This window comes from Amblyomma maculatum, chromosome 1 (assembly GCF_055883805.1).
Source record: "Amblyomma maculatum isolate TAMU_Amacu chromosome 1, ASM5588380v1, whole genome shotgun sequence".
Classification (NCBI taxonomy): Eukaryota; Metazoa; Arthropoda; class Arachnida; order Ixodida; family Ixodidae; genus Amblyomma; species Amblyomma maculatum.
Genome location: NC_139344.1, coordinates 322,885,176 through 322,911,650, shown reverse-complemented (window position 1 = coordinate 322,911,650; position 26,475 = coordinate 322,885,176). Strand labels below are relative to the sequence as shown.

At 44.7% G+C, this 26,475-nt stretch overlaps 1 protein-coding gene across 3 annotated transcripts in view; it reads right to left on the bottom strand.

Annotated features, from left to right (window-relative positions):
- Window positions 1-26,475, bottom strand: part of LOC146207283 (midasin) — a 261,721-nt gene that overhangs the window by 5,165 nt on the left and 230,081 nt on the right. For all 3 annotated transcript variants that reach the window (XM_084581249.1, XM_084581150.1, XM_084581196.1), the window contains exons 70-72: window positions 25,768-26,008; window positions 18,867-18,977; window positions 5,713-6,917 (exon numbers count right to left, since the gene is read on the bottom strand). In XM_084581249.1, coding sequence (XP_084437375.1) covers window positions 5,713-6,917; window positions 18,867-18,977; window positions 25,768-26,008 — 1,557 coding nt within the window. The remainder of the gene's footprint in view (window positions 1-5,712; window positions 6,918-18,866; window positions 18,978-25,767; window positions 26,009-26,475) is intronic.

The window sequence follows — 26,475 nt, the reverse complement described above, 5'->3', positions numbered from 1 at the left end:
TTTCCACCAATGCATCTCTTTACAGCAGCAATGACTGCTGGTGCTGATAGTCACCAATGTAACTATTTCAGAAAATATGAAATTGCAATCGACGTAGCCACACCCTTTAAGGTGGATCAGACCGATCCCTAGGCATTGCAATGGCCTCTCCGATGTGGGAGCTGGTATTAGTGACTTGAAACACACGATTCCAGCCTAGCACATGAAGCCACATGGTGTTCAATATGCAGGTTGCAATTTGGCTACCAAACGCACTTTCCAATACGCAACTGACAGCAGCATACCCTTCGACGCCCTTCGTGCAGCAGTGCGTGGACGTTCTGGCATTGAGCCAAAGGAGTGACTATACAGCAATTCAATAAAAATGAGCCAGTGTACACACTTAGTTCGTCTCTCCTTTTCAAGTATGGTGCTGGGATTGGTACTCAGTTCTTAAATGGCCAGCCTCTCTCACAGTAGGTTACGATCAAAAATAGCTCTCCATTCTGAGCTTGATGGCGGACATTATCTAGTGGATTTTCCACTACTAGATATACTAGATCCCTCAACACACCACCAATAGGACTTCCAGGCTATTTAATGACTTTCGAGGCTGGTGAGTCACGGGGTGCTTGCGACAGTGTGCAGTCCACAGCTAAGTTTCCCAGGTACATATTTGATGGAGTACTGATAGTGCGTCAGCTTGATTCACATTCACTGTACTTAGGTTGGCAACATTTCTAGGTCTTTGCTGGGGAGCGCCCTGCTTTTTGAGGCCCGTGCGGGGGTGCTGCGCATGAAGAAATGGCAAGCGTGGATCGAGGGCAAGGACAACGCGGATGTCTTGTGCGCGGGCGGGAGACAAAGATGATCGAACATATTGTGTTGACTTGCCAAGTGCTCGTGCCATGTCAGCCTAGCGGGTCAACTTTGCCGCAGGTGCTGGGGTTCACGTCTGGACAGCCGCAAGGAGACGTTGCGGTGGACAGTGATGCGACACAGCAGGATGAAAGGGCTGTGGTTGTGGAGACAACCAAACGACGCCTTGAGAACTGGATAAGGCATACTAGATAAATAGTGTTGGTGGCATTGCGCCAGGGCGGGACAGACTCCGTCACAGTAGGGAATTGACTTGGCTAGGACCTTTCTGGTCCACCTGGTAAAAAAGGGAAGCCACAGTACCAATCCAATCCAATCCAATGCTTGCAAGGAAGGCTACAAGGGGAAGATGATCTGTCTTAATCCAAATACTTAGATGGCAAGATACTGCTTGGATCTAGACACTGCCCCTGTGACAGCCAAAAACTACTCTGACTGTGGCATCACTCTGTAAGTGAGGGAGATAAGAGCATAGGCCACATGTCGAATTCGGCCACCAGGCTGTGAGAGCTTGCATCAGCACGGACTATAACGGGATAAAGTGGATGGTACTTTGCTATACAGTCGTGCCTCGTTAATATGACCCCCGTTAATATGGACGACTCGAATTATGGACAATATTTGTGAGGATCAAACTTTTTCAATGTATTTGCACCTCGTTAATATGGAAACTCGCTGTCTGGACAATGGACAAGGGAAAAATGCACAGATACCATTGGGGCTTGTGCAGTCTTGTCGCGTTAATGTGCACAGAAATGAGAACCAATTCTCTACTTCCCAGTCCAGAATGTTTCATTTGTGCACGTTGAGTACATGCCACTTCAACATATTTAGCAAGTGCAAATCACTAAGTAACGCCCTTTTTCTTTTCTGGCTTCATGCGTTGGAGTGAAGTTGCTAGCCAGTACACATTACCATTTTTCGTATTGTATGAATGCCTGGGAAGAAAATTCTCTTGACAGCTTGTTCAAAGTAGAAAGCCAAATTAAGCAGTTTTTAGCCAACTGAATGCTGATATCATGTAGAAGCAGTTTGTGGGATGTCAACAGTTGCAACAGAACTTGTAATTTATCCATGAGACGTCATAAAGCACATCTATACTGCTAGACTCGTCAAGATACGCTACTTTAGTTTCAGCATAAAAGTGAGCGAGATAATGGGATTGTAGTTCCCCATATTATGACTAGTTTCAACTTCAGTGCCCACCACTATCAACAAAACTGGACAGTAATTATAGCTTGTTATTTTTCAATCTTTTCTTCGGGATTCGTTATTATGGGCGACTCGGATTATAGTAGACAGTTTTGATCGGGAACCAAAGTGTCCATATTAACGAGGCATGACTGTATATATGTTTGTGAGAGGAGCAACAACTTGATGTGAGCAGGAGCCTTCTCTTGGCTGTGAGCCCAAATAAAGGTTGTTCAAGAGCAAATAAATGGATGCAGCGAAGTCATACAAGTTTAGAATAAAATAGGCCATATGACTGCCAATCCCACTGACATTGATTTACTATAGAGGTCTTCGACAGCTTTGACCTTACCTAGGTCAGCTGAAATTTCCTGCATGTCCATGCGGACTCCCAACAAACCTGACCAAAGACACTCAGAACTGACACTCTTTTCACTGAGTGACCCCAGCTTGGGTCAAGCTAACCAAGACGTCAGCTAGGCATTGGTCATTCTCATGGTGGTCCCTACTAAAGACTAATACATTGTTAATCATACTGAAATGAAGGGTAGAAAGGGTGCTGTTGTGATGCTGAAGGGATGATAAATGCAATTAGTTCATTTGGGGCTTAGTTTGACGTGGCGGAAGTTGGATTTGGTACCAAGATTGGATAAGGCTTGCAAAATGAAGCCAGTGCCCCATTGAATGGGCACCACAATGCATCAAAAGCGCACCAGCATTCCATCGAGCAACACTGGCAATGCAGGATGGCAGTAGTGTCAAAACTGACCAATGACGTCACCACCTGGCAGGATACCTAAGTGGAGCATTGAGAAATAACCTGGGCTTTTTAGATGGGATTGGATAGTCGCCTGTTGAGTGTTTTCTTCAGCGCACCTGCCCCCTCCAAAGCAGCAACACAACATGGTACATACAAGGTACAAGGTGCACTCGCTGTACAAGAAGCCATCTATGTCCCTCAAGTATTTAGTTGCTTCCAGTATTCACTGAATCATGGGTCTCATTCACATCAATACAGGAAAGAGGTCCAGCTGGCTCAGTTCAGAAACATTTGGCCTGGCCACTTGGACTACCTGCTCCATTGTCGTCCTACTTTATAGTATCGAAGGGAATGCATGAATATAACCCCTGAAGTGGCAGTGTGTACAGTTATATACAACAAATTTGGCACCATTCTGTGCTGCTGTTCTTGTTTTAAATGAACTGAGGAGCAACGTGAGCATTAAAAAATGCCTTGTGAATGGACAACTGGCGCTATCTAGTCAATGTGCCTCTAAGCAAAAGTGAAAACAGTCAGCATAGATTCCTCCGGCTGCTATGGGTCTGCACGTTAGTACACTGCAAATCTTTTTTTGAGGTATAACATGTCATATTAGAAATGGTGTTGATATCAGCTTATCGCTTAAGGCTATAGCTTTTCGCAAGCGAGAAGGTTTCGCAGTTTATTAAAAATATGGCTCTGTCCTGCAGCAAAAAATGCGTATGTACAATTGTACACTACACTTCAAGGCTGCCTTCTCACATAATGCTGTTTTGTTTTATTTGATTTAAGTGGCAGTGCACAACTTAAACATACATTTTTGCATTCTAGGTGTTGGAGACACCAGAAGGCATTGACTACATAAGCTCAAGTGTTTTTGACCAGAATAGCCAATGGGAACATCTCAAATGAGAACGTCTCAAACAATGAATTCGAAGAATCTGCTGAAATTGTGGGTAGTAAGGCCCTCTCTTCATTGCACAAAAGCAATTTTAAACATTTCCTCTTATTTATTTTTTCATTACTTCATTTCTTTTTAGTGTGGTTCAAATGAAGATTCTTTGCAAATAGGTGACAGCATCAGTAGCAGCGATGATGAAGAGAATGAGCAGCCGCTGCCAAACAAAGAAATAAAACCCCGGTAAAATGAATTAGGAAGAAATTCTCAAAGGATTAACTCTGTGTGCAGCTGCAACTTTAACCCAGGATCATCTACTCTTGAGCTGCTCAACTACTTTGAGAAATACTTCTCGCAGAATTTTTAAGACCTAGCATGTTTCACTAATATTTGTATGTTGCAAAGGATTGGAATTGAGCTAGATGCTACATCGGAAGAAATCAGTTTTCATTGGCATAATGATATGCATGGCAGTCTTGAAACTTCTAAGGATTCGAATGTATTGGCAAGACCAAGAATACCGAGTACTGCTGATGCAATGACATCCAAACAATTTTTCAAGCTTCGAGCAGGAATACATGACAGTGGCTTCGATGCTAAGCAGAATCCTGCCCAAGAACAAGCTTTGAAAAGTGGCACCACTAATTGATGCTGTCAGAAGTTTTGAAGCCTTAAATTGGTGTCAGAAGTGTCTTGAATTAGAACCTATCGCAGCAAACAGTACTGATAAACAAATGGTGCCCTTTACAGGAAGGGTCTCCGCTAATTATTTCATGCAAAGTAAGCAAAATCCAAGGAATTGAATATTTGTCGGCTACAATAGATTCAATGGCAACACAGGCCGCTTCATTTGAGCACCACTTCCCATAAAGGTGCCGAAACATTGGTTGAGTTTCAATGTCTCAAGCCTGCTGTTGCAAATGCAGTCTTTTCCTCTGCCGAAATGGCGCAAAAGCTAGCTACTAAGAATTTTAAACCAAAAATTAGCAGCTATTAAGGCAGCCAAGCTGAGAGGCAATGAGAATGCACAATTAAATATTTCTGTAAAGTTAAGACTGACTGGAACTAGCTGTGCCTTGTTAGGTGGTCATCAACCACCTCTGTGGCCTTGAGACACCATGTGTGCAAATGTACACATCATGGAAATTTTTTATTAGCTCAATAAACACGTTCTTATTGATGCCATCAGAGACAAAATTTGAAAGAATCAAAATTTCCTTCACGTTTTTCTTAATCCACACCCGAAAGAGATAACAGACTATCTTGAATAGCAAACTGAGTACCCTCCCTTTCTGTTTACTGAATGAATCAAAACTAGTTTTCAAATAAGTGGCATGGAGTTTGCCTAAGACATGGCAGAGTTAGTTTTCTTTTAAAAACAATTTCATAAACATGGTCCTCTTCAATGCTGCACTGCATGCTGCCACTATGTCACAAGGATGAAGGGTTCAGCGCTGTGAAGTAGTCCATTCATGTGGTAGCATTAATATGCTCATACATGACCTCTAAGATTTAGTGGTAGGGAAGGCGTCAGTAAAACTTAGCAAACCTTGCCCTGATGTTTTGTTTCGAAGGCCAGAGTTCATAAGTAGTTCTCGCAACTCTCAGATAGTGAATTGTGGTACTAGTATACACAGCCGTATTGCAGTGCCTGTGTTAGTGCATTGCTGCCTTGCACGACTATTTAATTATTTAAAGTATTTAATTTGTATTCAATTTGGTTTCAAGCTACACTATTTATATTCAACTAGGCTTTCAAATGCGATTTGCACACCTATGAACATTGTCAATAACATTTGGTAGGCTGTTTTTGCACCATTACAGGAACCTTGTGCGAAGCTTTAATCGCTTTGAAATGTTTCCTACTGAAAGTCCAAAGAAAGTTCTCCCTATATAATAAATCTGTAACTGGCTGAGCGCGCAGTGCACAAAGCGGAACTTGGCTACTTAGTAAATCGACTACCGATAGGCATGCCAGAACACATTCAAAAGAAACCTCACTTGCCTTGCCTCCTAGGCTATCCAGCACGACGAACACCATGAGTAGCCCTTGCGAATGAGCGTTGCGAACTATAGAGGCGATGTCCCCTTCACTGCAAATGCCTCGGCCATCTGAGATGATCAGCAGCAAGCGCGCCGTATCCGGACCTGGAGGTGACAAGTCCATAGCTGCCCTCAGAAGAGGAGCCACTCTGGTGCGTGTCTGCTGGAAGCTCAGTGACCCTGCCACTTTGGCACCAGACTCGCGTGTCCACGGCTGGCCCAATGGATGCAGTACCTGCACTTGCTCACCAAAGCTCACCACACCCAACTCTCCAGCCTCCAACAGGCTCAAGGCTTGAGCCAGCAGTGCCAGTGACTGCAGAGCCAGAGGCCCACAAGGACCCATGCTGAGTGAGTCATCGATGGCGAGCATCACTCGGTACTGCCTCTGCGAGGGCTGCACCCTACGCAGCCAAATCTTGTCCTTACGCAGCTGACTCGCCAGGTATGCTATCACACGTCGCATGGAGAGTCGTTTTCCAGACCTGAAGTCCCCTCGCAGCCGCGATGCCTTAGTTGGTTCCAGCACAAGCCGTAACTGCTCGCAGAGTTCCATCACCAGTGGAGCCACGTCACGCTCCGCCTTTTCCCAGGCTGCCCATGCTTCAGACTTGAGGTCAACACGGGCCACTTCCCACTCCGCTGGCAAGTGTTCCTCTTTGTCTGCTTCCGCCCCTGCCACAAGGTTGGTGTGCGTGTGGAAAGTGGCATCAGGGCCACGCTCCACGTATGCTGTCTCCACAATGGTGCCTGGGTTTTTCTTCGTTTCCGTCTCTTTTGGGCTGGCCACATTTGTGTATGTAGCTGGTGGTTTCTGCGAAGAATCTTCTACTGCTTCTTCTTCTTCTTCTTTATCTTCTTCCATCAACCGATCTGGCATCCTTTCCTCAGCCGGGTTCTCCACTGCAGCCTGTGCTTGTTGCTCCATGGTGGCTGTGTCAAGTGCAACTTGATCATGTGCCTCTTCACTGGTGATGTGCTTGAAAAGTTCAGCCTTTTCTCTATCTTCTGGCTGTGAGCCTTGCTCTGTGGTGTGCAGCCTCTGTGGTTTGACGCCATCTGGCTCTGCTGTGGTACGGTTTTCGGACGTTTTGAAGGGCAGTGGCTCGTCTTCAGTGTGGCTCTCATGACTTGGGCCTGATCCACAAAGGCCTCTTGTTTGCCCACCTGTGCAAGCAAGCAAAAATAAAATTGAGCACATCTGGCTTCATTGCACAAAGGAGTAGCCACAGGTAAGGACATGCACAATACAATAATTTTTTTCAAGCACTAGAAGACAAGATGCCAGTAAAGCTCACATGTACAGCAGACAAAGTAGACAAAGAAAAAAGGGGGCTAGATAATTACCATTTAGAGGAAAAGGAAAAGTGCATCTCTCTCAGCAGTAGAGAAAGGGAATGAAAAAGGGAATGAAAGGCCCAAAAAATGGAGGCACCGTAGGGAAATGTTATTCCTTCTGGCTCCACTGGAATATGGCTGCCCTCGACTATATATTCTGGGGATGAAAGAAGGACGCCCCACCTCCAGAGCTAGAGTAAATCTTCCTTCCAGATGGCTGGGAGACCCTCGTGCGCAGCTCAGACCAGGGCATATACAAGACCGGGTCCTCAAGTCACCAGTAAGCTTGACCTGCTGGCCATCTAGTAGGGCAATGGTACTTCGCCTTATACAGCTATCCGGCTAAATAAAGGCTTCTTTGCTCTCTCCTTTGCAGCCAAATGCCCCAGCCACTATGCCAGCAGAAAGAATGAGTCGAAAGAACCATAGGCACAGCTCATTCAGTTCACCTGGCTGGCGTCCCTGGCCTGCGAGGATATTTAGCTTCTGGTTCACAGCCATTTATTTGGTGAGAGGAAGTTTTGTCAAATCTCACACTTTACAGCAACTTAACTTCTGCATTTCTTTATTACAAACAACTTGTTTAGTTTGCTTCACTAACAACATGCTTCTCACTCCGTGCATTTGTTCAATAGCAGTTTATTTGTTAGTGCACAGATCCGTGGTGTGTGAATACTGAAATTTTCAAATACGATTTGAATATGAATATGGGAAAGATAAATTCCTTCAAAAATTAAATATCTGATCAGTGAAGAAAAGGAAAACAAAAAACAAGAAAATTAAGAGGTGGCAAAATGGTACTACTTCGTATTGGAAGGAGCTGCATGAAACCAGGTGGAGCTGTCATAATGCTGCCGAATATAGTAAGCTCTCGTTAATATCATGTTCAAGGGACCAGAAAAAGAAATGTCCGATTACCAAAAGCTCGAATTTCGGAATCTGTCTGAAAAAAACTGCCGAAAACCATGATTCACAGTAATTTTAACTGATGACACAATGGTTGCCTGCATATGAGATGAAACCGAAGCGAGAGTACTGTTGTTTTTTCTTTCCTGGTTTCATCAGGTGTTTCGCTTTGCTCACGCTATCGGGGAAGCCCTCTTCTCGAAAGAGAAGTCCCTTACTGTTCACAATAAAGCCCTGTTGCATTTTGAGGATGCTTCACTGCATAGCCCAGGCGATCAAGCATTACGTTAAAGCACACATGCTGTGACACAGCGATGATTAGAAAATATTCGGTGTATATTCTGTAAATTTTGCGAATATACATGTGAGTCTTTCAAATATGAATATGAACCGAATAGCAAGCATATTCGATTCATATTAGAAATTTCAAATACTTGCACACCCCTATTTTGTATTTGTCTGTCTAATGGGAACAAGTTTAAGGGTTAGATGCAGTCCAATCTCGTTGATACGATCCCACTTAATATGTTTTTTTGGCATCACAACATATTGTTCTTTTTGTTCTGGCTGATGCCCTATGCATTTTTGTACAGTTAATACACTCATATTTGCACGTGTGCTTGGATAATAATATGATCGTGAAAATATACGAAAAACTTGCATGGTAATGCAAAAGCATTTCTCTTACTTCTGCCAATTAGTACGTTGCTATATATTAGTTTCTTTTTGCCTTTGCCATTTCTGACACGTTGCTTGCTTTAAATCAGGGTAATTGAGGCTCGAGCCTCATTTTGCTGCTCATTGCCGCATGAGACAGCTGTGGTCTGGCTTTTTGTGTCAACCTTGCTAACTGGTGCGACACATCTGATAATGGAAGATTCATTGTTTTTGTTTTTAATTTTGAATGCGCAGATTTGGAAATGTTTTCTTTGCCCGCAATAACCTATATTCTCGGAAGGGGTTTTTTAAATTTTTGTTAATTTTAATTTCATTTCTTACTTACTGCCACGGTTGCCTTTTCCATCAGCGGTCTTCGGCAATCTTACGTTACACAAGGGACATTACAAGCATGTTCAAAGGCAGTCAGCATAGTGTAGTTTCTTGCGCACTCGGCACAGGAGTGGAAGGATGGTGGTTTGATTCCTAGTAGTGACATGATTTTTTACTTCAGTGTCAGTTCATGTGGACAATTTTGTCAAAATAGTCTAGTCTACTCCACCCATGAGCCAAGAAAGGCTTTTGCCCTAAGGAATGCAGGGCTAAACTGTCAACTTTTGAACTGTTGCACCAATCTTGATAAAACTTTCAGGGATGGCTTATCTTCCTCTTATTAGAATATATTCTCAGTTTAATTATCTTAGCACAAATAAAAAAAAGCTTTGTAGCTGTCATAATGAGTCATTAACATTTGGTTCGGTTTGGTCCGTGGGGTTTAACGTCCCAAAGCGACTCAGGCTATGAGAGATTCTGTAGTGGAGAGCTCCGGAAATTTTGGCCATTGGGGTTCTTTAAATTGCACCATTACCGCACAGCACATGGGCATTTGCTTTTTGCCTCCATCAAAAAGCGGCCGCCACGGCAGGGATTCATTCCCATAAGGTAATTAACCCTTTCGCTGTCAAGAACGTATCAGTACATTTCCGCACTTCTCTTCCATAGTGTCACCAACGTACCGGTATGTTCTCTATCGTGTGTTCAAACTATCGCGCCTAAGCACGAAGCGGTGCGCTTGGACAGGCTGCGCCACCTGTCAAATTTTTCTAAAGGTTCGTATTTTCGCCCCGCATTGTGTTGGTACGTATATAGTAAGTATGGAGCGACCGCGTCCACTCCCGCCACCTTCTTTGCTGGGGGGCGCGGTTGCTCCTTGCACGCTACTCTATCGCGCTAAGCGATCATGCGGCGCGTGCGCGCATTACAGGTACACTGTATTACGGGTTCAAGGGTTGTTCTTCCATCTGCCGCAGGTTTGCAGGCTTTCATTTTTATTCTGTTGGCGTGCCTGCTACGACGCATCACGTTCAAGGGCTCGGGCCGTTGCTTCTCCAATCGGACGAACATGACTCGATCGCTGCTTTCGCTCTCTCTTCTTGCCGCGCCCTTGCTTACGGCTAGCAGTAGCAAAGGAGGTTGTTTTAGCCTCTTTCCATCTCCCTGTGTCATCTTGATTTCAGAATGTGCCATTTCTCTCCTTGTGCGGGCCACTGAAAGTGCGCCCTCCATGCATGCGGTTACTTTCGGATGGCTGACTGCGCGGGACCTTCGACTGCGGACTGGAGCGATGGCTCTTTTGATTATAAATAAGAGCCGAGCTTGGATTCGGACTCTCAAGAAGCATCAAGCAGTTTTTTTCTTACATTATCCTCATTTATCTAATCTATAATTCGGCTGATAATGATAATGTTAATTAACAACACCTGCAGAACACTGAAATCTGCATATTCCGTTGACTATGTTATTTGTATAGCAATCATAATCAAAAATAAATCGCTATGCTCGTTCCCCGATATGCTTGTTCCTTGAAACCAAGCCGACACTGGGGGTGCGTCACGGCCAGAAACGCCCGACAGCGAAAGGGTTAAGTGTGTCAGCTTAGGAAAACTATCAATTCAAAAATCATGAAGATGTACAAGCTGTTTGTGCTTAGATAACCGCTAGGCCGATTGCCGGTTCATTGACACTTTTGTAAAAATCTGAGCATATTAATACTGAAATTAATTTTTTATGCTGTCAATATATGTGACATATTTGATATGTAGGACAGGTATTCGGTTCTGAAATGTTCAGCGCCGATGCTGAAGAAAGAGAACGACAATCATGTTCACCACTTGCCGGTCAGGAAAGAAAACGACAACGCTCACTCTGACGCTCGTGCGTGTGCTGACACAAGCGCTACGACTGATCGCTGAACGTTCCCTTGACTGTTCACGGCATAGTGCCCTGTGCAAGGCCGTTTATTACAGATACTTTTTTTCCTCAGAGAATAGTTATGAATTCAAAAATCAGTTTATCTTGTTCCCAACAAAATAGTCCAGAAAGCACCTTGAAAGCAGCCTTTGGCAAAAAAGTTTCGAAACGGTAGTTTTCCTGATGGTTGCGCTCTTGCAAAAAGTGTAAACTGAGAAAAATGAGTTTAAAGATTTCAGAACACGCTATTCAAATTTAGGGCCTAAATTGGCCTGGTGCATACATTCGGCCGTCCCTTTCAAAACGGCAGTGCTCCGTAAAGACTATGTCAAGTTACCTTTTTTTTTTTTTTTTTAAACAGCTGTTTAGTGCCCTTGTCTGCGCCTGTGAAATGTTTTCCTTTTGGTTGCTGGGCATGCCTCTTCATCTAGGCTCCATATTCTATCTTTTGGGGGTCCACATGTATCCCTTGCCCCATTATAACGGCCGCACGTAATTATCCTGCGAAATTACACGCATTGTTCGTTTCCCGCAGTGACACTGCCGCAGGTTTCCCTCTCTCCTCCTGACCTACCCGGGACACCTTCTCTCCCCAGTCCAAAATGAGGAGCGCGCCTTTCTCGACCAGACATGGGCATCTTCATGAGGGCGTCTTCACCTTCACCTCATGAGGATTTGACTCGGTGAGGTGAGGGTGAGGAAGAATTGGCGCTGAAAAATCCGCGAGGACGAGATTGAGGGAAAGCATAGGCGGTGTGGCGAGTGTAAAGAAGGGAAAAATACAGAGTTTGAGGGGTGAGGGCAAATGTTGGATGCGCAACGCTTGCTGCATTTTCGAGCATAATTCCCAATATTCCTGCAAGCTGTGGTGCAGTTGGTTGCACCACAAGGCGCAAAAAGAAAATGTCACTTGTTTCCACATGTTTCTTGCAGTCGGATAAAGACGAGAGCGAAGGGCGGCGGCGTTGCGCGCGACAAGTAGACCCTTCGGCGACGAATTGCACTTCTGCATTGAAACTTGATCAGTTCATCTGCAACCCTTAATTTTCGTGGTTGCTTTTCGGCCGCACAATGAAGAGCCCAACAATAAATGCTTGCAACTGGTGCATGTTTTGATGCTATCAAATCATAAGAAGTTTTGACGTGATATTCCGTGTGCATATGATCTTAATCGAAGGAAGGAAAGCTGTGCTGTGACATCCCATTCACCTGCAGTACTGCCCGTGTATATGTTTTTATAGAAAAGGACATAAAAGCTGCTGCGAAGGTAACTGCAGTTTTATATACCTTGAGCGGTCATTCCGGCGCGATACTGCCTAAATGGCCCGGACTTGTGAAGTAGCTTTTCTCTGTTTTCACTTTTGCAAGTTTCAACAAGTGACACTTCATCACCGGTCCTAGAAAGCGAGTATCGTTAGGATCCTGGCAAAGTTACACAGTGTTATTTCTCCGATTATTTAAGGTCATTAAGAAACTGACGAACAAATCAGATATCCACGTATAACTTAGCTCTGATCGAGCCGGATTGTAAGGGTATATATGGCATATAGAGTTTAATGTTCCAAAGTGGATTCGGCTATGAGGGGTGCAAGATAAGCAGAATAAGATGACATGCATCTCAATAAATATGAATAAAAATGTTCCAAGTATATTAAAAAAAAAAAAGGTTAGCAGATCGCTTAAATTTTGCAGTAAGCGATCATAGAGAATGTTGTATCTGCACCCATGTACACTCCTGTAGAGCAAAGAGAACAAAATGAGAGCATTCATAGAAGAGCCGCACCTCTCTCTCTCTCTCTTTTTTTTGTGAGCGTCTTTCACAATATTAACCAGTGAATGACGACGCATCTGTACAATGACACACACAGACGTGAAACGTCTTTTTTATCAAACAGGATAGAACAGCTTGGCAGTGCATTTTAGGTGACTGTTACAAAAAAAACTGAAAGACTGAGTTCTTATTCGATGAAATTCTGTCAGTTAGGTTGCAGGTACAGTGAGTTAGAAATACGATTTCTAGTCCCCTATAGTTGACGGTAATATTGTTCTTAGAGTGAATTAGGTGCCTGGAGCAGAAGAAAGCTCATCAAAAGAACAGTCATATGAAAACACTCCCAGTCATTCAGATGGTCCGAGTGTTGAACAGTGTTGACTATTAGTTTTTCTTATACATCACGCTTTCTCGTTTTCATTTAACTTAATCAGTTACTACAGTCGCCCACTGTAGCCGCGCGCTGTTGAGGCTACGGCGAAGGAAGCCAATGCAGCTCTTCACCGGGTAATTTAGCAGTAATCGGCTCCAAAAGTGCTGAACTATACCCTTCAGGCATAAACCAAACCATTTCTATGCATAAGTGAATCTTATGCTTCAGAATATTCGCATGCGCGAACTGGTTTTGAGGGCAGTGTCGCTTGGCGCAGTGTAGGCACGCTGCGTTTTTGCCTACACCCCATGTTGCAGCCGATCGCAGCACCATCTTTGTTTACAAAAATGATGCTTGTGTATAAGAAAATGTACGTGGCAGCACTGAAGGCACGGCTGACCACACACTTTTCCCTCCACTGGTCCTGTGTTGTACAGAAAACAAAATGTAATAGAATGGGGCACAGGTGCACTAGCTAGGTAGGCTTCAAAGGGAAAGGAAACGCACTACAAACGGCGAAGCAGGAACGAAAGCCACAAAATTGCTCTGGCGCTCATGGTGAATAAAAGTCTAAAAACGACCCTATGTAGGGAGTCACCGAGAGCGATGTCGCTGTTTCCAGCCTCAGGGAACACGATGGGACTGGCGAAGTACTTGGGACCTCCGCTTCACACTGGTAACGTTTAATTGCCATTCAGGGAAACACAGGTCCAGAAAAAAAAAAAGCATGTCAGAAAGAGAGGGGACACGCAGAAGAAACATTAAACATAAAAGACCGAGGTGAGGTGATCTTATCTGCTGTGACTCTGCCATGCGTCAGATAAAAAGTTTTCCCGTCCGGAGTAACTTAAATGAGAAATAGATGCATCAGAAGGTGTTTTTTGACTGTCTGGGCAGCAAGGCTTTACACAAAGCTTTCATAAGCTGGGTAAATTCCAATTTGCAACAAAGCCGACGGAAAATAAACAGAGCAGTGAATTTGTGCTGATAAAAGTCGCGATAAAATAAATCGCAGTTCAACATCTGATGTAATCTTTGTCATGTGCTTGCAGAAACAAGCAGGATTTTCTTATTTCTTTTACCATTTTTTGCTTTGCTGTGAATTAGCAAAAGCCATCTGTTTGCAGACTGTGTTCAGCCGAGAAGGCTATCCGGAAGAAACTGTCACAGATAATGGGCCTCAGTTTAGTTCGCAAATGTTTGAAACATTCTAGAGAGAGGGGTATTGCGCATCGTTGTTCTTCTCTGTACTATCCACAGAGAAACGGCGCGATTGAACGTTTTAATCGCGTGCTGAAAGATTTCATGCAGGTTGCCCAATTGGAGCAACGGCCCCTCCAGGCTGCTGTGGTTGACTATCTCTGCATACATAGGTCGATGCCACATGCGACAACGGGTGTGTCACCAGCTAAGTTGTTCCACGGGTGCCAGCCAAGGACAAGACTCAATACAGTGGGTTTGCCGACAAGAAAGGGTGGCCATGCCGGTTCGAATAAAAATGTTCCTGCTAGGGTTAGGACGAAGCAGATGTATGCAAAACAGTATACAGACAGGAGGCGAGGTGCGAAAAGACCAGCCTTTAGAGTAGGGGACTTCGTTCGTGTACGCAAGACAGCAGACGGTGGGAAAGCGTCGGTAAACTACACGGGACCTTTCAAGATTGTCGGCAGAAAAGGCAAAAATAACTTTTTGATGAGCGCAGGTCGTTGCTGGAACGCGTCTAAACTAGTTCGGGTTCCCTACAATCAATCGCAGACAATAGAACAATGGGCATGGGAATTGCCTCATCACTGCTCGGGTACCGCTGGGCCTGAAAGCCGCGCAGACGCTGAACAGGGTGAATTGTTGCGATTGCCGGAAACAAGGGCTGAAGTTAATGAAGAAGTGGTTGCTCCTTTAGAGGATTCGGGGAGCAACCTTTGCGTCGCAGCACTAGGGTACGCCGACCTGTAGAAAGATTTGGGTTTTCTTTACCTGAACAATAAGTGTTTAGTTTGTGTTATTTTGGTTGTTGCAAATTACTATGTTGTATTTTTCAAGCGGGAGGCGATGTTGTATCCTTATTTCTTGTTTCAGTTTCGTTTCTTTCAGTGTACATATCGTCATCGTCATTCAATATGATTCCCTATATAAGTGGCTTCACTGTGACGAATAAAGGAGGGTTTTTGCATACTGCGCTTGCGTGGTCCCGTGTCATGCGTCTGGTCTGAATCAGACACCACACCATCATATCGTGCATTAAATATGTGCTGCAAGTAATTACAACAGATTCTCTTTTTTCGTAATTTCTATAGCATTAAGTTTTACTTTTTCTGTTTTCTCAAGACAGTTTTCTTCAGAGGCGTTTTAATATCATTGGGGAAGTAATAGAGTGTAAGCATTGAGCACAGTGTCATGAAAGAGTTGTTTTATTTCCAGTTCCTTCATTTTCAGTATACAAAGTCCAGTGTGTTCGCATTTCGTGTTAACCTGTTGAAATCCTGTTCCGGAGTAAGGTTCTTTAATATTCTTTATTCGATTTAAAGCATCCGTTCTGTACTTAAAATAGGTTTCATGCACTGTAATGCCCGATTATCGTAATTCCGTACGTTATGACAGACTCAGGCACAATGGGGTATGACAGTACTCAACCAGGTTCTATAAATCTTTGCTGAATGCGGGTTCGGGTTTGGCTTCACCTATGATAGAGATGCCAACACAAGGATGCCGTTTAGTTCTTAGATATATATATATTGCTGTCCGCAAAATCCAAGCCTGCTGGAGGTATCGGCCTCGCTAAAAAAGACTGGTGGTATTTTAAACCACCAGTCAGCTCATTTCAAGCTTATGCCGCTCCTGACAAATCCTGCCAAGATGAAATGACACATGGCGTGGGTGTCTGGCTGCAAATACTGATCAATGCAAGATTTCCCTGTGATGTGGTCACCTCTGTTTAAGAGATCCTTGCCAGTGATGCTAGAGGTTAGAGAAGCACCGCCGCAGTGAAGAAGCTAGCGCAAGGTACAAGACCCATTGCTGTTGCCATCAAATCTCCCACCGCTTAAAAAATGTGGCAGAGAAAGGTGACATAGTCATTACTGCACTAAAAAAAAATAGCTGGCATGTGCAATACGGTTGCAGGGAAAGCACAAGCATGAATGCAGCATCAAGCAAGTAGGCAGGTTCGTCCCGTTTACCGGATACCGGAGTCGTTTACCGGATACCGCTGTCCTGTGTCAAAAGCTACATAGGACAAATTGGATGTTGCAGAAACGTCACACTTTGGGAGCACCACACAGGAGTAGGCGCACTGGCAGGGCATAGGAAACTGGCCGTCCATTGTTACCAATGCCATGGTTCTGTTTCACAGAACTGAGGCGTGCGCCTTGGTTATTTGAAATGACAATCTTCAAGAAGTTCGCATCCAAACTCAGCGGAAAAGAACATGAAGCATTTGCTTTAAGATGAAGTTCGCCTCTTGTGTTAGCAACTGAAATCTCAGTTGTCTTATCCAATAATTTAAGGAGTCTAACGATCTTGACAGAAAGCTTTCTTACACACGCCAGCGAGCCAATGTTCTTACTTTGTCATTACTTTGCCAAGATCAGCTTCACTGTAGAAGTGGACCATGTTTATGGCAGCCTTCAAGGCTCATTATCGAAAACATGGTTTCCTTAGCTTAGTACATCACAATATAAAACGAAAAAGTGATTGTTCAATGCTGCAGAAATAGAGCAACTATTGAACTGGAATTTGACACAAAGCAGAGTTTAGATTCGAGGAAAGCTACAATACATCACACCCGATGATAGAGGTCTGCACGGGCCAGGCCCGACCCGCTATGGCATGTTTTTCACCTATCAAGATGGGAGGGTGACATTAAAAACCAGCGCTGCAGGGCACTTGGACCTCGAGTAAGACCCGCCGCTCCAGATCCACGCAGGCACTTTCGTTGGATTTGTTTAAAACAGGCAGTAATATCCCTACATTTTTTTAACATACAGATGAGCAGCTTATATTAATTGCTTTTATGCATGCCGCCAAGGTGAGAGTCACACCAGAGAGCACCTGTCTCACATACTGTTAAAGCATCTGCCAGGTCCGAACAAGAGGAAGACTTTGGGGAAGAAAACATCTACAGTTTGCGTGGTACCTACTCTAATGCGCAACACTACCCTTCAGCGCCTCACACTCACAAGACTAACTCAATATTAATAAGGCAGACGGTCGAGATTAAATTAAACCTAATTCCGCGTAGTCATGGTATGTCCTTGGATCTCTAGCTGGCAGGCTGAAATTATGAAAGCACTTTTTGATTCTGCTCAGCCGTTTCTGTGGAAGGAAAGAGGCCTCCTCTCCTCTGCGGATACCTCGTGTTGTCGTGCAAGCAGTTCTTCGCTTCTCATGTGAGCGAGAAGCCTGCTTTCATGTAGCATCCTTTCCCTTTTTCTGCCTAGTGCCAAACACACGCATACACCATGTGTATGCATACTTTTACTAGGCTGGGAAAATGTTTCACTGGGCACGGTACAGTGTGTAGCACGCTTCCCCTGGTGGCGTAAACAGCCCCGCATTGGTATTAGGACCCACTCAACGACCCCGGTCATACATTGTGGGGACTCCTAAGGGGTTTCCCCAACGTAATCAGATGCATCTTGTCCCAGTGTCCAGAGTTCCCCTATTACTGGAGATGGACCAGAGGTGGAACCACCAGGTAGCCAGTATACAAGAGGCTACAGGTGATTTTTCCTTCAATGACTTCTCCGTCTTTACCTCAATCACAATAGCAGCATTCAGGTTTACCTCTGGCTTGAAGACCGATTTGGAGGCACAAGAGACTGGACTTGCAATACTGCTATGTGAACTGTCCCTCCCCCTTTCTCAAAACAAGGGGGAGAGTATGTCGCGAGGTTGTGCCACTGCACCGCTTGCTATATAAGAGAGTGCAAATAAAGCCCGGGAGTCTGTGCCTGCAGACCAGCTTGGTGTGTGGCTCGTTACTGCATGGTGCGTGCTGCGAATACATGCCTCGCGGCAGTTTGCAGGCGATTTCACCTATAATTTGGCATCTTAAAAGAATTCATATTCAATTCGATTTGCGCTGCTGATTATTCAAATTAGAACTTTATTAATTTTTATTATTTGAATTTGCTTTACACCCGACATTTTGCTATTCACACAGCTCTAACACAGACCCTTACCATTATGAAGTTTCTCCTGAACACTGAATTCTTGCTCGCAGGGGGGTGGGGGGGAGGCTGTGCAGAGGCAGAGAAGGGACAATGGGGTCTTGCTTTACTTGAAGACGCTGTCTGCCTTTCCACTTAGACCGAATCAAAATTTAAAGCAAAAATCTGCTGAACTATGCATGTCCACTGAAAGTCACATTATAACATCGAAGTTGTGTACACTGTGTGATATCTTCACGACCACACAAAGGTAAGGTCATGAGGATATCCCCTAAAAGATGATCTTTTAATAATGGACACATGGACATCTCATGGGTGTACAAAAATGACGTTTGATATTGAGACCTTTTGTGAAGATCCTATGGATATTGCTGGTTGTGTGGGAATGGCTTCTTTGAAATAACCATTTGACTAACTGTGAAAAATCCCCACTGTCATGCAGTTCCCCTTTTAAAAGAAAATAAGTACTGTTCAGGTTTCCATCACATATATTTTACTTTCACATGAACTCTTTGTGACAGTTTTTTGAGGGTCATCTGGTAATTCAAACTTCAGATAAACTAGGTGTTTTTCTCACTCCCCTGAAGTCCTAAAAAAAAAGGTTTTATTGTGCATCCTCATAAAGGGCCTAATAGAAAAAAAAAGCTGCTTACCATGACCTACAGTTGAGTCTTCCTGCTCGGCTTCTTCACGTGATGATCCCTGCTCTGCATTACTAGCATTTAACCCAGTCCCAGTATTTTCAGCTTCTGTAGACGCATCACCTGGAAAAAAAAAAAAGAAGAGTGAGACATGCTGCTCTGATGTCTGTAAGTAAGGACGCATCATATCTTCTTGATCATCCCATCACCTGAAAGGCAACAACAGTAATGGCTGCTGTGCTGGCCATTGTGTGCAGCACCAATTAGTACTATTGCGCTCAATATGACATGCAGTCAGCGAGCGTGTGGCCGCAGCACTATCTGGAAGCATGGTGGGGCCGACAAGTGGCACGCCTGAAAACCAAGTGGAAAGGATTCTGCTGTTCCAGCAGCCAGGTGCGTCCCCTGCGTCATCTGAGCACATTATTTATCACAGGAGCCGGTGTGTTTAGTTTTACACAGGTGAGACGTCATGCCAGGGCTGATGGTTTTGCAGGGAAAACCAGGTGCTAGCAAAATGAACAAAGTAAAGTCAAGTGCAACATGCGCCTAGCATTCGGTACACAAGCTCCGGCGATGCTTTAACACTATGCCACTGCCAAGACTAGGTGGCACAGGGAGAAGGATTAATGCTGGAACAGAAAACCTTCCCCTTTCCTTTTCGTCAATTCACATGAACAGCTGAACACCAGGCCAGGAAAACCTTGTATTCATTGAAAAACTGGAGGGTAGTCGGATGCTCTACCACAAGGCCACCGCTTCAGTTTACCATGCTTCTGGGAAGTGCTGTGGCCACATTTCTTGGGGTTGCAAGCCACATTGAGAGCATTCGTGTGGGTGGCATTAATCCTCTCATTTGAGATAACTAAGAGACTCAGCGTGCGTGGAAGCAGTTGGGCTTGTAGAGGATGAGCGCTGCTGCGGTGGTTTCACAAGGAACATTTCAATCATTCTCAATTTATGCTTGGAAACTGTGTACCACAGGCTAGACAACAAGAATATGTGAGACAGAAACATTGCCGGCCTCGGATGCCGCTTTTCGATGGAGACGAAAAACAAGGCGCCTGTGTGCTGTGAGATGTCAGTGCACGTTAAAGAACCCCAGGTGGTTGAAACAAACCAACCAAATCAACCAACCAGAAACGTGCCTGAAGCTGACCAATGCAATCACACCACATAACGGGGCAATTTTGTTTTAACGCGGTAGCGTTAAGGGTCCCGTGTCGCAGCAAAGTCGGTGTCGTCGGCGGCGGCCGCCATCCCGCGTCGGCCGTGAGCGAAAAATCTCAGAAGCATTTAATAAATAAAAGTGAGCAGGAAAAATCGCCGACCTGAGGAATCGAACGTGGGCCTCTGGGGTGCGAGACGAGCCGCTAACCACTCAGCCATGCCAGCTAGGTGGTTTGAAATGGACAAAGGCGCGTCTATTGATTGCGGTGTTGTCTCAGAAATGTCCCTTAGAGAAGTGTAATGTGACGTATAATAATAATTATGAGTACGTAAATTACAGAATTACAGAACACGCAGTTAAGCGAGTGGCAAATTACTTTTCCCCTGTACTTCCTCTTCGCTTGGCGTGCACGTAGCGCCATCATGCGTGTGGTGCAAGACGGGGCATGTCCTCCAAGATCTTCATCGCACCGGCTCGGATCGGCAACAATGTTGCCGACGAACTACGACTGCAACGTGAGGCCCGCGCGTTTCAGCAAGGTGGCTGGCAGAGCTTCTAGGTCCCAGAATCATGTTTCAGAACAAGTAATTACCAAGCAGTCGTGCTTTGGACAAGTTAATGAGTGTTGTATCATGTGAATTACGTCTTTGTGTTACTCAAAAGCGCGACAAGCAAATGAGTAGACGGTGTGAACGGGGCGCGATAACGCTATCGCGTTCCATTCTTAAAGGCAAAGCTTAAGCGTCCTCCAAATTTTTGTGCCTTTGGTTTGCATCTTCAGTCTGCAAAACCTAATAGGTCCATCAAGCGGCCTAGAGCATAATCAGTACGTGAGGGCCAACTAGGCCACATGGTGTCATAAATTCACCGCTTGGGGTGGCCTTCCATAAGCGGCACTATATCTTCAGGCATTGCAAAGGAGTAGGTAGCAGTTGGACACAAATGCACTGCGGCTCAAGTTGCTGTTCTTGTGTCTGTTTCATGAGCCACCTTGCTGTGTTTGCCAGCTGTGTCTTAGAGTTGTGGTGGCGCGTTTAGCGCCGCGTGCTACGAGGTGAAGTGCTGTGGCAGCGCGTTCAGCGTCACACGCTAAGAGGAAGAAAAAGGAATAGTCACGCAGCGGCTGCAATAAATCAGTTTTGGCTTGTGGCTCTTGTGGAAGCTTCTTCTTCTACATTGGTGACCCGGATGTGATTCAACCACACAATCTTCTGATCCGGAGTCAGAACAACGGTATAGTGCTTTCAGCTGTGAGCTGCTCACGGCATACCTCACAGTGAAGTTCTTCCGTTTTTTTCGTGGAAGGCCTCCATTTCGTGATCTTCACAGACCACAAACCACTCATGAGTGCCTTTTCATCATCCAAGACCACCTACTCGCCCAGGAAAATTCAGCATTTGGCTTTCCTAGCTGAATTTTCTATCGACATACTACACATCAAGGGCGCCCATAACATTCCTGCCGACACCCTCAGCCGTGTATCCGCCTTACAAGCCCCATCTTTCACATTGCAAGATCTGGCTCATTGTCAACAGCAGGATGAAGAACTTCAAGCACACTGTTCATCACATTCATCATCCTTGCACTTGTGACCTGTACATTTTCCTGGCGTTCATCCTGGCGTCGACATTATTTTCGACGTTAACCTTGTTACTGGACGCACACGCATATTCCTGTGCCTTTACGCCGCATCCTTTTCAACGATATTCACTACCTTTCTCATCCTTGTATCCGTGCCTCTCAGCGCCTGGCTGCGGAATGTTTTGTCTGGCTTGGCTTCAATGCTGACGTTGAACACTGGGCTCGGCTGTACCTTGCTTGTCAACACTGCAAGATTCATCGTCACACTACCACAGCTCTGGGAGGTTTTCAGCCGCTGGACATTGCCACCATCGCGTGGTTAACTATAATTGATTGTTTTACGCGCAGACCAGAAGCTACCCCGCCTGACATCACCGCTGAAATGGTTGCCTCCGCACTCATCTCCACGTCGATCATCAGTTTAGGCGTGCCAGCAGAGATCAACACCGACAGAGGCTGCCAGTTCAAGTCTGCATTCTTTGCCAGTTTGACCCAGCTCCTCGGTATCACCCACCTCAAAACTACAGCTTACCATCCACAGGCCAACCAAGGGCTTGGTCGAGAGGCTATACCGCCAGCTGAAGGTTTTGCTCATGCCATACGACCTTTCAGAGCACTGGGCCACTTCCTTGCCAATCGCCTCTTTAGGAATTCGTACGGCCATCAAGGAAGACCTCGGGTGTGCCTCTTCTCATCTCATCTATGGCACATCGTTTGTGTCTACTGGCCAAATTCATGTGCCCCCCTGCCAAGAGCACCGTCTGGCCTCCTGCCATACCTTACGTTGAATGGCTAACTATTCTCCTGTCTCGTATCTTTGCCCCTCCTACACAAGCTCGCCAGTACAAGTCGACCTTTCTCCACCGAGATTTGAAAGACAGTGCCTACGTTTTTCGTACGCATAGATCATACCCGCCGCCCACTTCAGGCACCCTATACTGGATCCCATCTCGTCCATCGCACGAGGCAACAAAACTTATACCTTGCGTGTCAACAGTCGTGACACCGCTGTCTCCCCCAACTGCCTAAAAGCCTGCACATAAAGCCTGCACATATCTACAACACCGTGCTACCTTCATCAGCTGTCCTCTCGCTTCTTTCTTTGTTTTTTTTTTTCCAACAAGGTATCTTCCTGCCCCTCTTTATCATGACGGAAGACTGTTCACTGGGATGACTCAGTCTCCTGAGGGGGAGGCACTGTGGTGGTGCGTTTAGCGCCGTGCGCTAGGAGGTGAAGTGTTATGGTGGCACGTTCAACTTCGCGCGCTGAAAAGAAGAAAAATGAACAGACGCGCAGCGGCTGCAATAAATCGGTTTTGGCTCGCGACTTTTATGAAAGCACCTTCCTCTTCCACAGAGTAATTAACCACTGACCTCACTCCAATAAGGAGGTATCCAGCCAACAATGCTTAATGCTTTGTGACAGCAATCTGTAAGCTCCTTTGCAATGCGAGCATTATATAAAATGGCAATGCTAGACCTGTTTTCACTGAATGCAATTGTTATTCAAAGAACTGTGAACAAAGTATTCGTCCATAAAGTAAAATTTATTACAGTTGTTGATTAATTTTTCGATTGCCTGATTACTTCGACTCTGCCATGGCACCATCATGCACGCCATAAAGTCAATGTATAATGCCTACCAATATTTCAGACGTTTGAAACTTTTCTTGGTCAATCTTTCGAACATTTTCTCTTGATCGCAGGTCAAAAGCTGCGAAAAAATTCCACATCACAGCCATTTTAGCCTTCTGCAACCTTGAACCCTCGTTGCATGCATCCTACACACCCACTATACTCTCGATAGCAGGCACCGCTAGCTATCGGGAGTTAATGGATCTGTTACTCCCTGAAATCGGGCAGCCTGTTATGGTGGCCATACGAAAATGTGTCTGCAAAATGTGGAAGAAAAAGGTGAAAACAAAACACGACACGACGTTACATGAAGATGAGACTGGTAGCCATGAATGTGTATGTAATGACAAGTGGTATATAAATGTAATCTGAGTCATTATGGGTTAGTCATGAGTTGAGTCATAGTCACTTGTCATGAGTCAATCAGATCAGAGATCCAGTGTGCACGACTATGAAGTCCATGACTTGTTTAAAGGATTATAGACACCAAAATTTGGTGGCATTTTTCTTCTTGTTAATGATGCATAAGTCATTCTTGTATATCGATCCGCAAGCAGTTTTTGCCTACGACCGCTAAATAATATATAACTGAATTTTCTTTTCTCACCAGTTTCAGTTTCGATATCTGAGAGATGGCTGACGTCACAAAAAAAGCGATATAATCGCTCACTGTTCACTTTCAGTCATTACTGTTTTTCAGGCAAGCTGTCTTAATCATTAAAATGAATTCAAATGACATAGCAATGATTGTATCACTGTACTTTCATCCCTCGCATGGCCTAGACTTGACTGTAACGTCGCAGCCACCGCTCGGCTGTTGAAACTGAAACAGGTGAGAAAAAAAATGCGATTATAAATTATTCAGCACTAGCAGGCGAATGCGACGTGGTGATCCGTGCACAATAATGTCTTATGCATCATCAGAAATGATAAAACACGAACCTAAAAATTAGGTCTCTATTAAGTCAAAGTCATGACCATGAATAGTGTCTTGTCACGATACCCAAAAGTGCTGAAGAGGTATCGAAGACGTCTAGGAGCTACTAAGAGCAGCTAATGCACATGCTTTCACATCTCTCCAATGCATATCTCTACAGTGCTCTCAAAGTTTTGATGATAGAGTTCATTATGTTTCTAGATTTCTTCAACATCATTGATCACCAAGAACAACTTTATTCGAGTGTGCATTTATCTTACACTTTAACAGCTGCTAATTATATTTGTACCCATTTGTTTTGGCGCAGTGTTTGTACTGTTGCTGAATCTGAGATAATGCGTTCCAACTCCAAATGGTTACTGCAGCTTGTGAGACAGTATTGCTTTTTTTTTTTTAAACCGACGCACATTGCTCCTGCGGAAACAGCTACCATCATCGATTTTTTTTTTTTCTCGCGAGAGAAAAAAAAAAAAAAGTCGCTCACATAGAGTCATGTGGGAGCAGCGAGGCTTCGCCCAAGCTGGTCTGCCAGTATCCCGCGCCTCTTTCTATTTGAACATTGAGCCGCTCTGACTGTAGCACGAGGTGATGTTCTAGATTACAGTGATAGGAAAATGGGAATGCGGCATGTCCCTCAGATGAGGGACCACTGCCTTTGTGCGGCGTGGGGGAAGAGGAGATTAAAGGCCAGTGATGAAGAGTGCTTTTTTCCCTATCGTCGCTGCCGCACTGAGCAGACCGGCTGTGATGAGTTGATTAACACAGGAACTGACCAGCTCTTCAAATTATATGGTAAATAAAGTGACGTCTTTGCTGTGAATTCATTTTTTCAGATTGCTTGGTTTTCTGGATTCTTTTCAGCCCTTTGAGAGTCTGAAAAATCAGTTGGCGACTGAAGAAAGACTTCCAAAAGAAAATCATCCATCTGGCCCTGGACATAGCTGAATCCCAAGGGATTTCAGCCAGCTGAAAGAGGAGGAAGATTCCTTGATGGGTCCAAATAAAGTTATTCATCCTCATCATGGCGACTATAGTCTTACTGAATTCATTTTTCTTATTTAATTGCCTAGTGGTTCTCATGAGAATAGTAAATTACACTGCTTGTTATAAAAACAGAATTAAATATGCAAAAGCTCTGTTTCTTTTCATAGCTACATTTTGTAAAAAAACATTTGCCTCTACTTCCAGCTGACCGTACAGATAACTGCAGTCAGTATAAGCGATTAGTCTCAAAATGCATTCAATTTCTAGCATTCCCAGCTATGCTTTTCGTACATCTCTAACTTTCCTTCCTTTCACTTCCTTGTGTTCCATTTATTCCTGTCGCACACTGCCCTTTAATAATGCCGAGTGCAAAATTACACAAGTAATGCCAAGATGCAATAACTGCAGCAAAGGTAATAAACCAGCTCTGTTAAAAGCATCGGTCAATCATACTCAAAACATTCAAAGAGGTACCATAGCCTATCCCGATTCAGCATAGTAGTGTCAGCTATGTTAAAACACCTACAGGCACCAGGAATGCTGCTTACCACTTCTGACTACATCACACCAATAAAGATAAGAGACAAAGAAGCCATGACAGTAACCTGCTGCATCCTGCACGTCTAGAGGAGGAGCAGCCTGCTCTTCCGATGTTCCTTCCTCCTCTGCATCACCAGCAGCCTCCTCCTCACCACCAGCAACCTCCTTGTCAAGATCAGCATCGGAGACAGCAGCCTCTTCCTCACTGGGTAGCTCAGAAGGGTGTTCCTCTTGGTTGTCACTGGCACCATCTTCAGCATCAGATCCCAGGTCCATACCCTCAGGAAGCTCCATGGGTTCTGGTTCCTGTACAGATTAAACATATCACAAAGATATGCGCTGCGTTCGGCTCTGGACCATCTTGACAGCCGTCCTTTCACAGAGGAGAAAATCCTCGGCCCATGGCCACGGAAGGCGTCTAACGGCAAAGCCTTCAAAGCACTTATGTATTTTATGAGAGACACAAACTTGATTGAGAAACTGTGACTGTGCTCCTCGCCGCCTTACCTTTCCTATCATTCTCTTCTATCTTTCTCCTTTAAACTCCTCATTCCCCTTCCCCAGTGCAGGGTAGCAAACCGGAAGCCTTCCTGGTTAACCTCTCTGCCTTCTCTCTCTTTCTCTCTCTCTACAGATTAAACAACCTTATCATCATGCAGCCTCACTGTCCTCACTTTAAACCTGCACACAATCATATACTGATGTTTACGGTACCACATGCTTAATAAAATTTCTGATCATGAAAAAAGTGCTACAAGGGTAAAACTCATCAA